Below are 12,597 nucleotides of genomic sequence, written 5' to 3' on the forward strand. Positions count from 1 at the left end.
CGGCCAAACGTCGAACTTCACACGAGTCGAACATTAAAGGCTTGTTATATAAACATACAAAATGTTTTTACCAAGGTGATGCAATATCTATTTCCCAACGGAAAAACACAAAAATGCCACTTTCGCCGCCTGCTGACTGCCGACTGCCGCCTGTCGTTTGTAGGAGAAAGTAATGAAGCTTCCCGTTTGTTTTTCCCGCGAACCACAAAAAAGGACAAATTTTGCCGTTTGCCGCTTATATGTCAAAGCAAGTAGCTTTGAGTTACGTGTCAATGTGTAAATTGTTTTCTATTTTTTGATGGATTTATTCAGAGAGAAAAATTAAACAGAATCAGCAGTGCTCATTGTGATGTTTGGCGTTTGCCTTTAAACCGTAAAGCTTAACGGTTGGCGGTTTGGTTTGTTAATGACAAACTGTGGAACGTTACGTGCAGTTAATCAGCCAATTTATTCAGGGGTCAGATGTTTGTCAGGAGAAGCCCTATTCACACGCAAATTGGGTACTGTTTTTTCATATTGATTTTTAATTTTTTCCACATTTTATTCATATGAAAACGTAAATTATTTTCTCAAATAATATATTATTGTACAATCACTCCTGAAAGAGTAATAAATGGTGTGGATTTTAAAGCTTGTAACAGAGATTATTTATTTGAATAGATTATTGTATAAAAGTAATGGAAGCAATAAAAGTTGAACGTTGATGTTCAAATACATCATGAGAATAAAATAAGAGCAAAATTAAAACTCCGTGTACTTTTAATAATTCGAAGTGTGAAGTGTATGGCGTTTTGGTTTGTAAATTGTCCTTTTAGTCGTTGGTTGTTTTAGAATATTTTGTGCGAAAACAACTCTTTAAAGGATAAATTAGCTGTAGTGATAACTAAATTTTAATTTTCCGTATGAAATATTTATTTTAATTATATTCCTGTAGGGATTGTTACGTGTCTACTTATCTTGCTTTCATAAGATTGTGATCCTGCATGATCGCTGGATTAATGATCAAATGATATAGAAATAACTTTGTGGCTTTATAATCATCCAGTTACTATATCTACAGCTTTTCTTTTATTGTAACTTTCGCACTTGTAGAACCCATTGTTGAAACGTTATGCTAATTCAGCAATATTTTTTTTATTCAAATTTGGATATTCAATCGCCTGTAAGTTACTATATCTTCTACATATATCATATTTCCACCTTTTTGTCTTCTAAACTAACGATATTTATCTCTTAAATCGATAGTTTGGATTTTAAATTGAAAAAACATCTTTTTTCTTCATAATTATATAACAATAGCTTCAACACTTTCAGGTATAAAAAGAGAATATTTATGCAAAAAGTAAGTCACTTCCGGTCTTTAGCTGGGAGACGCTGAATGTTGGTTTTTTTTTAATAAAAGGGTCTGAAAAATTTACTAAGAAAGTATAATATGTAGAAATTTATTTGTTTATTACTAATATTATTTGTTATTCTTGTTCGCAAAGAATCGTGCCAAAACATTGTTTTAATGAGTGACTGCTAATATGTAATAAGCGCGAACGAAATTACCGAATTATGTACAATTTAGGGAAAGTGAAACTGGCAAAAAAGCAATTTAAGTTGAGATATTGGTGCTTACTTCGTTTAACGATACATCTCTTACACTGCAAACGTCAGTTGAAAAGCCCATCGGGGAGCCTGTTCATTTTTAAAATTAAAGTTAAATTTAAAATATCGCTAGCAATTCATTAAACATGCAGAATTTACCAGAAGCGGCGGTATGCCTTTTTTTTAGACTAGCTATTAACAAAGGTAAATTTTAGAAATGTGAATTCGCATTGTTAAAGCCCTTTTATTTTTTTCGGTAAACATTAATTACGGTATTGAATCTCGAATTTTGTCTTATGCCATTTTCTGGCATAAAACGTGTTTTGAAATTATTGAATACAAATTTTCAAATACGTGGTTGTTTTGTAAAAAGGTTGGTAGCTTCTTTCTGTGCCAACTCTGTAACCAAGGCCACTCAGTACAGCAAAAACCAATCAAAATGCAGAACCATAAAAAGCATCCCCCCTCGAGCAACATAAGATGACCTCCCATTGTTCTTGTCAAATAAGCTCAAAACGGCAAGTCATGTTTCTGTTATGCACCGTTAAGTGATTGGCTTAACGGTTGTCTAATTTGTCTATGCTATTGTAGACGTGATGTAAAAGAAGGCACTTTGCAGTTTTCCGTTGGGCGTGCGACAGTGTCGCAGGAAAGCTAACCATGGGAGGCGCAGTGAATATAATACTCCTGTTGAAATTATTTTTTGGAGTTGGTAAGTCATTTTATTCCCACCTTATATTCCATTTTATACACTATATAGTATAAAAGCAAAGCTAAACCAAGATACAGCTTCTGTAGATCGAAGTTGTTAAAAAAAAGGCTTGCAGGAAAATTTATTCAGAGTTGAATAACAGAGACAAAGCTACCTGCAAAAAACTGTAATCCATGCCGAAATAAACGTAAATTGAAAATAGTCACCGAAATTGGATTAAAGAATTGGATATCGATAGTGTAAAGGAAAAGATTGGACATCATATTCGTACCGCAGTTGATTCTTGTCAATTTTTGCTTTTTTAACTCAGCTTTATGTGGCGTTAAATTACCTCTACTATCTCCAAAAACCATTGACCTTGTAATGTTGTCTGTACGTTTCTATTAGTTCCCTTTTTCTACTAGCGCAAAGCAATAAGAGTCAGAGAGGAAAAAGAGGCAATAATGGATCTGTTAACGTTTAAAATGTCCGTTTTATTCTAGGCTTTTAGTCGATAACTGTGGACTTTTTGGTCAATAGACACGATCATATCCGCACAGTATGGAATTTTTTCAAATTTTAAACAGTTTAATTGTTCCAGTTATAGAAATCTAAAGATTTTGAGCGGAATCAAATTGTATATGGCATGAGGCTTCTCTTGGGTAGATTGCGACTTCTCTTTGGTCCGCAAGAAAAGCGATATTCTGCAGCTTACTCCTAAATAATGATCATCCAAGACAGAATTCCATATTCACAGTTTTCTGGGTACGGTCTTACCGTATGGCTTCGGAAGCATACTTCTTATTTTTAATATAAATTTAAAATAGAGACGCTTGGCCACTGAATAGATATGAGGTCTAAATTAATTTTGTAAAGTGCTGCTAACTAGGCCAAGCTAACTGGTTTAAAGTGCCCTAAAGTGGCTTATTTTCCTTTAACAGTTATAATTAATTTAATCACAACCCTCGCAAAAGGGAGAACCCATTTGGTGCAAAAAAATTGCTACTTCAACGATACAATTGGTTTCTTCACATTTTTTATTCGTTTTGTCTTCTTTATTTCTATATTTCCAACTTTTGTTTCTACCAAAGGAGTGATATTTGAATTTTTGATCGCTGGTTAGGATTTCAAATGGTATTATAAAACATGTCTTTTGTTCGGTCTCCAAGAATGCAAAATTTATTCCATGAACGATATATTTTGGCTCGAGCATTTTAAGCAAAATAACGGCTTTGATTAAAGAAAAGTCAATTTTAAGTTTTCCTAAGAAATTTAGGGAGAGCAAACTGGACTAAAAAACTTAAGGTGGAAGGAATAATCTGTGTTTGCTTCAGTGTAGAAATATCATTTGTAAAAATTCACACCGTAACTTTTCATATTTAATTAGCAATGTTTAATACGCTAAAGGCGTCCTAACAAAGAGTGCGCCGACAATGCTAAAACTAAACGAGTTATCACTTTTCATTATCGATAAATTTCCGGTTATTTACGATTTAGGTAGGTGAAACCAATAAAACATAAACGTAAACTTTCCCAGCAGAGATCGAGGCTTTGTGGCTCAGTTTTTCCTGAGATAGCGACTCGCTTCAAAACAGCTATTGAAATACCAAGGCAAATTAGAAATGCTAATTCGCACCCGCAAAAAAGGTAACCACGGTTAAAGCCCCTTTTTACGTTCTCGGAAAATGTGAATGACCGTGTTAAGCTGAATAAAGGCCGAAACAAGTTTTTCAAAATGTGCTTTTCTGACATTTTGAAGTATGCCGTGCAGATATTTTGAAAAAGGGTGACAGCTTCGAATTCTTTCGGTGTGACTTCTGTAACCTAGGCCATTCAAGATTGGGAAAACCAATCAAACTGCAGAACGAAAGAAACAATTTTCGCCTTAGAAACATATAGAGATGTTAATCACTATTTAAAAATTAAAGGCTTTTAAGCCGATCTGTTTTTTCTTGTCTAAAATTTCGGTGACATCTGTTCACCTTCATCAGAGTTAGTGAGCATGACATCCAACCAAAGGACGCCAAGATCCTCGAGCGTGGTGTGAAAGTTAGAGCAAGATGCTTTTCTTGGAATCATGGCACTCCACTTTGGAAAGCGACGCTATCAACGAACGCAAAGCGTTCCCTCGCGCTTATGTGCCGTTATATTAATTCAAAATTAAAAACGCACGGGTTGGCAGCGCGAGCACCAACGACTTTTCACTATCTGTGATGAAGGTGAACAGATGTCAGCGAAAAATAAGACCAGAAAAAAAAGATATCGGCTTAAAAACCTTTTTAAATGTCTTGAAATCCTTTCAATATTTTTCCAAGGATACGAGCTACAAGGTAAGCTGTTTCTTATTACGAGGCGGAGAGTGAAAGAGAAAATAAATTCGATCTTGCCGACAAAGTTGTTTGTGTGCTTTTCTTCATTCAAACAACAACAACTAACGCGCGAGTCTCGAAGGACGAAAATCATTTTTTCACGGCCCTAACGTGGAAGAATGGGCCACCCATGAATGACAACAGTTCGATGGCACTAAAAACTAGCTACCTGACGAAAGTTTTCGCGTTTTAAGCATTACACCAAAGCGTCTACGGCTCTGTTGTGATTTTGCCGCTCGGGAAAAATTTACTTCATCGGGCGCTTCATTCAACTACCGTTTTCAAAAATAAATGTTTATTTACATCAATTACAATTAACAATTGGTCCACAAAAATACTTAGAACTAAGCATGGAACCGAATTCTTTGACTCTTTTAACCCTCGGAATCTGTTCGGCTGTTCGAGGTTGTTTTGTTTTAATTTTCTTCCACTCGGAAGTAAACATTTTAATTTTAATTCAGAGAAAACTAACCTCAGAACCAACAGCAGTATTTGCTGTTTTCGTCATTTTTTTCCCCTTCGCTCTGCCACCGTATAAACTTAGTCAATTTATCGGCCATTTGGCACAAACTGCTCCAATCGTGTAAACTTGTACATGTGTAATTTATTGCTCGACCGCTAAGTTTATGTTCTCACACTGCACACAATAAACACATTTTTTTCCCGCAGCCGGTTTTGATGCACAATTCCACCGGCAATGTTGTAAAACAATTGGTTCATGCTTTTAGCTGTGCTCCATCGAGTTATGGAGCACTTGGGAAGTTTGGAGAGCACTCAAGAAGCGTTGTTAATTTTGAGAAAAAATCTCTACCGATTGACAAAAATTGAGCCAAATTCGAATGTTAGAAGTTTATTATTTTTTTCATTTTCTCTTCCCGCGCGCGATCGAATCAGTCACATTTTGCAGCATTTTTCTGTTTTGAACGTTTGCAAATCCAATTGTTAAAGACAAGATTTACCCTAAGGGATTTTAAAATGAAATATATTTGTTCATTAGAACCACACAAATAAATTGGGACAAAGGAAGGTGGCCTGCATCAATGCATTTAAAATATGTTGTTGCCAAAAGCTACAGAGATCATATCGAGTGATGAAATCAAATTTATCCAAATAAGCGCCTTCTTTCAGACATTATATCTCGAACTTGTAAACTAGCAGTGGTGAAAGTTTAAGAGCAATTGCAATGTTGGAAGATTTTCGCACGAACGTCCTTAAAAACTCCAGGTACCAAATCCTTCACACCAACATGTTTTTTAACTTAAAAGATGTGAAAACAATTCTAATATCTAAGTCCTTACAATACCTTTTAGCGATTGTTTTAATTTTGGGTTGTAATGAAAGAGAAAAGGGCCAATGAAAGATAATTTAAGAAAATGAGTTGGTTTCTCATTTGCATGCCCTTCCCGAGATGAAATTGCGGGATTGTAAACCTTCTGAAGTTAATTGTTTATTATACGTAGGGAAGTAAACAAATATCTTCAGAAACATGTCTTTACAATTTAAAAGTGTGATTTTTTTTTTTTCAAATGTTTAATTTACATGCGTTTTAAAAATGTAAATTATTTTGTCATGTAACATTAGTTATCTTTTATTTTCTTTATTTACCTCGTTTGTGTCTACTAAAAGAACGATATTTAGAAAATTAAGATTGCCAGCTAGTAGTTAAAATAGTATAATTAAACTAGTCTTTCTCAAAGGATTTAAATAATTTTTTTAAAAATAATAATATTACATTTTACTTTATCTTATTGTATTTTAATATTTTATTTATTATTTTATGTTATGTGTGTCATTGATGCGTTGTTCTAGGGGCTAGTCCATATCAAAATTGTTAAGCTGATGGAATTTACATGTAGCAGATTAAATTATGATTGATTGGTATTTTTTATACTTATACTTAATATCTTATTTCATTTTTCTCTTTTAGGTTTGGTTGCTGGAGGTATGTTAACAATAGATAAGTTTAAAAAAAAATGAACAAAAATGAAAAGACATGAAACACAAGAGGGTGAAATCCTGGTCACATGAAAACTACAAATAATTGCTTATTTTTCTTTCAAGAAACATCGCTTACAAATTAAAAAGATATATCCCACTGCTAATATAATGATTATAACTTTATATTATTGATAAGGCTATATTTACCGGTCAGGTAGATTAGTTTTCCAGCAGGTTACGACTAAGTAAATATAATTTAACTAAGTAAAATGAATACAAAATAAATAAATTGGACTTAAAGAAATTTCGCTTGGTACTTTCGACACTGGGATTTTTTTTATTTTAAGAGATTACTTATCCCACCCCGCCTACAAAGATATTTGTATTCTCCACTACATAACACAAAATACAATCTCTCCTATTCATGATAACATGCTATGGAAAACCATTTGAAGTGCTTAAACAAAAAATATAGTAGGAATTTCAATAACAATATTACTTATAGGGATTTCTGATTTTGCTCTAGGTAACTTTACTGTTGGTTGTGGTTTCAATTTTTAGTTTTAGGGTTTAGAGTTTATAAATATTTTTTGATGCCTTAATATCTTAGACTGTGACTCTCCAATGGGGATGGAAAGTGGAAAAATTCCGGACTCGGCATTAAAAGCTACAACTGAGGTATTGCATAAATTATATACTACTTATTAACCGAGAGTGAGGTCATTACAGGGGAATCTCAGACCGAGGCCTTGATTTATTGACCGAGCGACGGCGAGGTCAATACATCAAGGTCGAGGTCTGAGATTCCCCTGTAATGACCGAACGGACGAGGTTAATAAGTTATTTATTATATGGCCTTTAAGCACTATTCAAAAAAAGAGTATAATCAAGGGAAAAAACACTGGAGGTAAAACTCGCTCTCTGTGGCTCTCATCGTCGCTCATACCAAATAAGTATCGGTATGCTTATATTTTTCTTTCAGTTATTGAAAAGATAGTTATATTTTGTCGGCATTTTTTGTTGTTTTTGCCCCCTTGCTAGTAGCTTTTACTCACAACTCAAAAAACCGTCGAGCCGAAAAAAATTTTCATAATGCCCGGTCATTACAAGAAAATAATGCCCGCTCAGCAGCCAATCAGAGCGCGCGTACTATTGTAGCCATATAATAATATTTAATATTCAATACCTTGCTCGCTACGCCACACCACGCAATACCTTCCAATTTACATTATGGATTTTGATATTATAATAGGTTGTCAATAGGCCAATACTTGTTGATGAAAAAAATTATAGTTTTAGCTTGGCAAACGAAAATACGAAAAAAAAATGAAAAAGACTGACGCAATTTGTAAAAATAGCAAAAAGGAGAGGAGAATTTTGGAAATTGAAGGAACTATTTCTTTTTGAAAAATGTCAAATTTAAAGAAGTTTGCATGGCTGGGGGCAACTGTTGTTACCCAGCCAATCAAACGTCTGTATATGTTGTAAATTTTGAAACCGGTTCACTTCCTTTTTTCTTTCAAACTTCGCATGTTAAGTTAATGCTATATGCTCTTCCCTGTTGGTGATTGACGTTTCGACAACCTGAGCGGAAGTCATCTTCAGAGCCAAGTGAAAAGTTGTTGTCAGTCGATGATGTTATAAGTCTGGTCTGTTGAAGTTGATTGTTCAGTTTAGCCGTGATATTATTGGCTGTAAGACTGGTGTAAAGTTTTTCATCAGTAATTGGTCAGTTTCGATCCGTCTAGTGTTAGTCTAATGAAGTCGTTCTGTTCCGTCTACTGTTAGTCAAATTAGGTCGTTCTGTTGGCGGTTCGTTTGTCGGTTCTGTTTACGTCGTGAATAAGTCGTTTGTAAGGTGCCGGTAGTTATTGACATCTGTTGATGGGCGTCTGTTCTAAGTTTGAGTACCAGCTTTTCAGAGTCAATCGTTGAAAATAGTTAGTACTGTAGGTTATTGTCACTTATTTTCTTTTTGCAGTATGGTGCTGCGTGGGGCGCAAGCAAGGGGAGGCTTAACCACCAATCCACGTATCTTTCCAATCCCGTCAACAAAGGCCAGTGGATCGAGGTGGACTTTGGAAAAGTGGTCAAAGTGACAAAAATCGGAACCCAGGGCCGCCATAATGCAGCGCAGTGGGTGACCAAGTATACGGTTTCTTACAGCATTGATGGTGGATATTTTGAGCCTCACCTTCATAAACCATACAACGTTCCTAGGGTAAATTGAAAATTTCAGTTTGCCCATAGTTAATAGAGGGTAATGGTTATGAAGCCCGACAAAGTTCTTTGTTATAGGTTTTTGTTCCCTATTTTGGGAGTTGTCAGTGCACAAAACCTGAAAAAATACAGCAGGTGGTTACGTGTGTTCATGCAACTAACCAATAAAAACTTTGCGATTACGTAACTTAGGCATAGTGTATGAGCGCAAAACAAACGATGTGCACTCTCATGGACCTTCCAAACTAAATCTTTGCTTCTTCGTTTGCTCCTTTGATGTTTGTCGGGCTTCTTAACCATTTCCCTCTATTAACTATGGTTTGCCATAGCCGGTTGCGCCGAAGAAGCACACAAAAAACACAACATCATTTCGGAAGATCAGTCAAACTGGAGTTACTTCACAGATGGTCTCTAAAAAAAGAGCAGCAACAAGACAAAATGAATATAAAAAACCCTTACTTTTTGTCATTCGCTGTCTGAGAACAATCATCACAGTTCCTATATACTTGGAAGGACTAACAGGGAGAGTGGCAGAAAACCTTACCGCTTGATTTAGAAAGTTAACCCTCATTTTGGCGCCAGAAACTTTAGCCTCTAGGTTCTCGGCTAGAATCTTCTATAAGTTGTCTTTGCATTTGTTTTGTCCAATCTCACGGTCATAAACAAACGTTCTCAATTTCAGGAGTATCCGGCAAACCAGGACAACACAGTTGTCAAAATCAATACATTAGATGAACCCATCATTGCTCGGTACATTCGTATTCACCCAATCACATGGTATGGATGGATAGCGATAAGGTTGGAATTTTATGGCTGCTCTTCAGGTAAGATAACTAATTGGCTGCATTAATTTAAAAAAAAAAGCTGTGTCATGGATTTTAGCAAAATTTAGGGATAGTAAATGGTTACCACATTTTGTGAGTTATAAAAATAACTTCTAAAAACAGCGAAGTAACATTTCAACAACATAGCAAATAAAAAGGAAGATACGGATGGCCAAAGCGAAGACGATTGAAACGGATTGCGAAACAGATTTTCGAAGTACTGTTTGGCTAAAAATATTTTTTAAAGTTAATTTCGTTTGCTTGTAACCATAAATCATAACGCTCGTGAGACACATTTCAATTGGTTGTAATGAAGCTATGGTTTCGTCATTTAGATCCATATAAGTATTTTTTCTTAAAAAAAGACATTAAGTTTCATAGCGAGTATTTGGCAAAACTCCATACTCAAGTGAATTAAGGAATGGGTCAGGCGAAATTTTGGAGGGGGGTGGTCTAATCTAAAAGTTATTCAAGCTTTCGCTTAGAAACTTGCATAAGGTAAAGTGTTTGTACGAAATGTTTCAGTTTTTGGTTTAAAGGCCATTCCTCCTTGGTCACGTGACATACCACACCCAAATTATTGATATAAATTTCAAACCAAATTTACGAGAGCTTGCAGGTATAATGACTGACTAATTTTGATTTCTGCGAATGGCTGTAACTACCAAGTATGAAGAACTAATCGGGGATTTACAAATTTATTTCTTTTGTTTCAATTACAACATCTTTCCCTTGGAGAGGGACTGGGACTAGGCAAAAATAGGAAATAATGAAGAAATAATTAACATTTTTCAAAATCCCCGTTTAGTAGGACGTTTGGCTAGGCGAGGTAAAGGTTTTGAGAGAAACAACGAGAGTTTTCTTGTACATTTACATCCCGTAACGTAAATGCTCATCATTCTTACATTAAAGGGCGTGGTCAGTCACGTGACCATTTGGGCTGAGCCAATCATTGGAAAGTTTCATTTCCAATATAAAGAAACAAAAAGAAGCAAAGTTTTTTAGAAAAGGAGCAAATTACAAAGAAATGACCAAAACGTCGCATGAGAACAAGAACCATTCCTTAATTCACATGAGTAAAATAAACTTAACTCTGCCGGGACACAGTCCCTTTAAATCTTATTTTCTTACGAGAATCATGAAGTACTCCAGAAACCTAAGTCAAGTAGTGTGAATGTTTTTATCGGTGTTGTGTTCCAGGATGTGGGTCATGTTTTAACTGTCCGTACGTGTGTAGTATTAGAGACAGCAAGAGACAGCTTGACGAGCAAATTGAACTCATTTATGAACTAATTTCTTATTTTATTTAATCGTAGAAATATAATTGTATTCGTTAAAGGATTTTTACGTAAATTTGCGTTAACATAGGCTTAAAATAAATTCTGACATCCGTCTGACTACATCTGTGCAGTATTTTGTGACAGCCATTTTTTTTTAACTTTCATTTACCTGGATGACTCAGGGAATGTTTTCGGCAGAACTTGCTTGTTGATTTGCCTAAAATACTCTCTCCCCACAGAGGCTCCTTTAGTGGGGGGAGGCGAAAAACACGGGGGAAGGAAGGCGAAAAACACGAAAAATGAAAAATAGGGGGAGCGCGGGAACGTTCTCTCCAGGCTCCGCGCTTACCTTTCACCTCTCCCCATTTCCCAGCCCGTACACGAAAGAGGCCTCTGCGGAGGAGAGAGCCTACAATAAGTAGAACTATAAGCATTTTTGCTTTATGTTACTTCACAGTGATCGTGTTAACATAAATGGTGTTGCATTTTGGCCACTTAGCAAGACGTCGAAAAGTCAATCAGTCAATCAATCAATCAATCAATCAATCAATCAACCAACCAACCAACCAACCAAACAACCAATCAATCAATCAATCAACCAACCAAACAGGCAAACAACCAATCAATTAACCAACTAATCAATAAACCAATCAATCAATCGATCAATTAATCGGCCGTTTATTTATACATGTTGCGCTACCCGTTTCGTTCGTTCGTGATGTGTATGTTTATTACGAACTGTCCTTAACCAATTGCAGCGTAAAATGTTCCTTGTATATATTGTAATACAAGATATCACAATGGTAGAATTTTAAAGCGACATTTATTTCAATTTCCATCTTAGGTTTTTCGACTCCTTCACCACCCTCGTGCATGGCTGGTCTTGGGTTGGAAAATCGAAACATCCCAGATTCGGCCATAACAGCTTCCAGCATGGTTAACGTTTACTACAAACCTAGTCAAGGTCGGCTTCACGAACAGAACTACGGGTGGGCCCCTAGTGCAAGTAACAATCAGCAGTGGTTTCAAGTGGATTTTGGAGGTTGGACCAAGGTTACTAGAGTGGCAATCCAGGGAAGACCGAACGCGGCCTGGTGGGTTAAGACGTTCCAACTTGCTTACAGTTACGATGGAGTATTTTACACGAGCTACAAGGAAGAAGGAGAAGCAAAGGTAACGTTACATTGTCAGTGTTAAAACTGTTGTACTCAGACAGGACACAGGACCCACCACTCTGCAAAAAGACAGGTGGTTTCTTCATGTAGCCCCCCCCCCCCCCCCCCTCACTTTCCCACCTACAAAGATGGTGCCTTGTTTGTACAGCCCAAATCTATCAGGAGGAGAAACTAAGAAAATTATCCAAACCTCTTTGTACCATTTCTCCAGCAATGCAAGCTTCATGCACACCTAATATGAAAGTCTCAAATCAGTTTTTGAGGAAAACATTTTTTTTCCATTTGGCTAATCAGACATGAGCTATCTTGCATAGCCCCACAGTGCTCTTTATACTAAAAGTAAATGGGTATTAGAAACTTGCTAAGGAATACTGACAAAAACGTCGTGGGGCACTGCGATTGGCTAGCTCTCCATGAAGCAAAGCTTTTAGTTGTTCAGTTTAGAAACCGGAATTACCTTGGCAAGCTATGTAAGGACCAATAAATGGGAGAAACGATTGTTAGAAATAT

At 36.0% G+C, this 12,597-nt stretch overlaps 1 protein-coding gene across 1 annotated transcript in view; it reads left to right on the forward strand.

Moving 5' to 3' along the window:
* Nucleotides 1–2,220: 2,220 nt before the first annotated feature.
* LOC144631690 (uncharacterized) overlaps nt 2,221–12,597 on the forward strand; it is a 52,211-nt gene continuing 41,834 nt past the window's right edge. Inside the window, exons 1-6 of the mRNA XM_078490189.1 lie at nt 2,221–2,302; nt 6,578–6,592; nt 7,199–7,266; nt 8,570–8,809; nt 9,491–9,632; nt 11,757–12,085. Coding sequence (XP_078346315.1) covers nt 2,251–2,302; nt 6,578–6,592; nt 7,199–7,266; nt 8,570–8,809; nt 9,491–9,632; nt 11,757–12,085 — 846 coding nt within the window. The 5' untranslated portion in view covers nt 2,221–2,250. The remainder of the gene's footprint in view (nt 2,303–6,577; nt 6,593–7,198; nt 7,267–8,569; nt 8,810–9,490; nt 9,633–11,756; nt 12,086–12,597) is intronic.

This window comes from Oculina patagonica, chromosome 12, assembly GCF_052425735.1.
Source record: "Oculina patagonica isolate OP01 chromosome 12, crgOcupat, whole genome shotgun sequence".
In the NCBI taxonomy this organism is placed as follows: Eukaryota; Metazoa; Cnidaria; class Anthozoa; order Scleractinia; family Oculinidae; genus Oculina; species Oculina patagonica.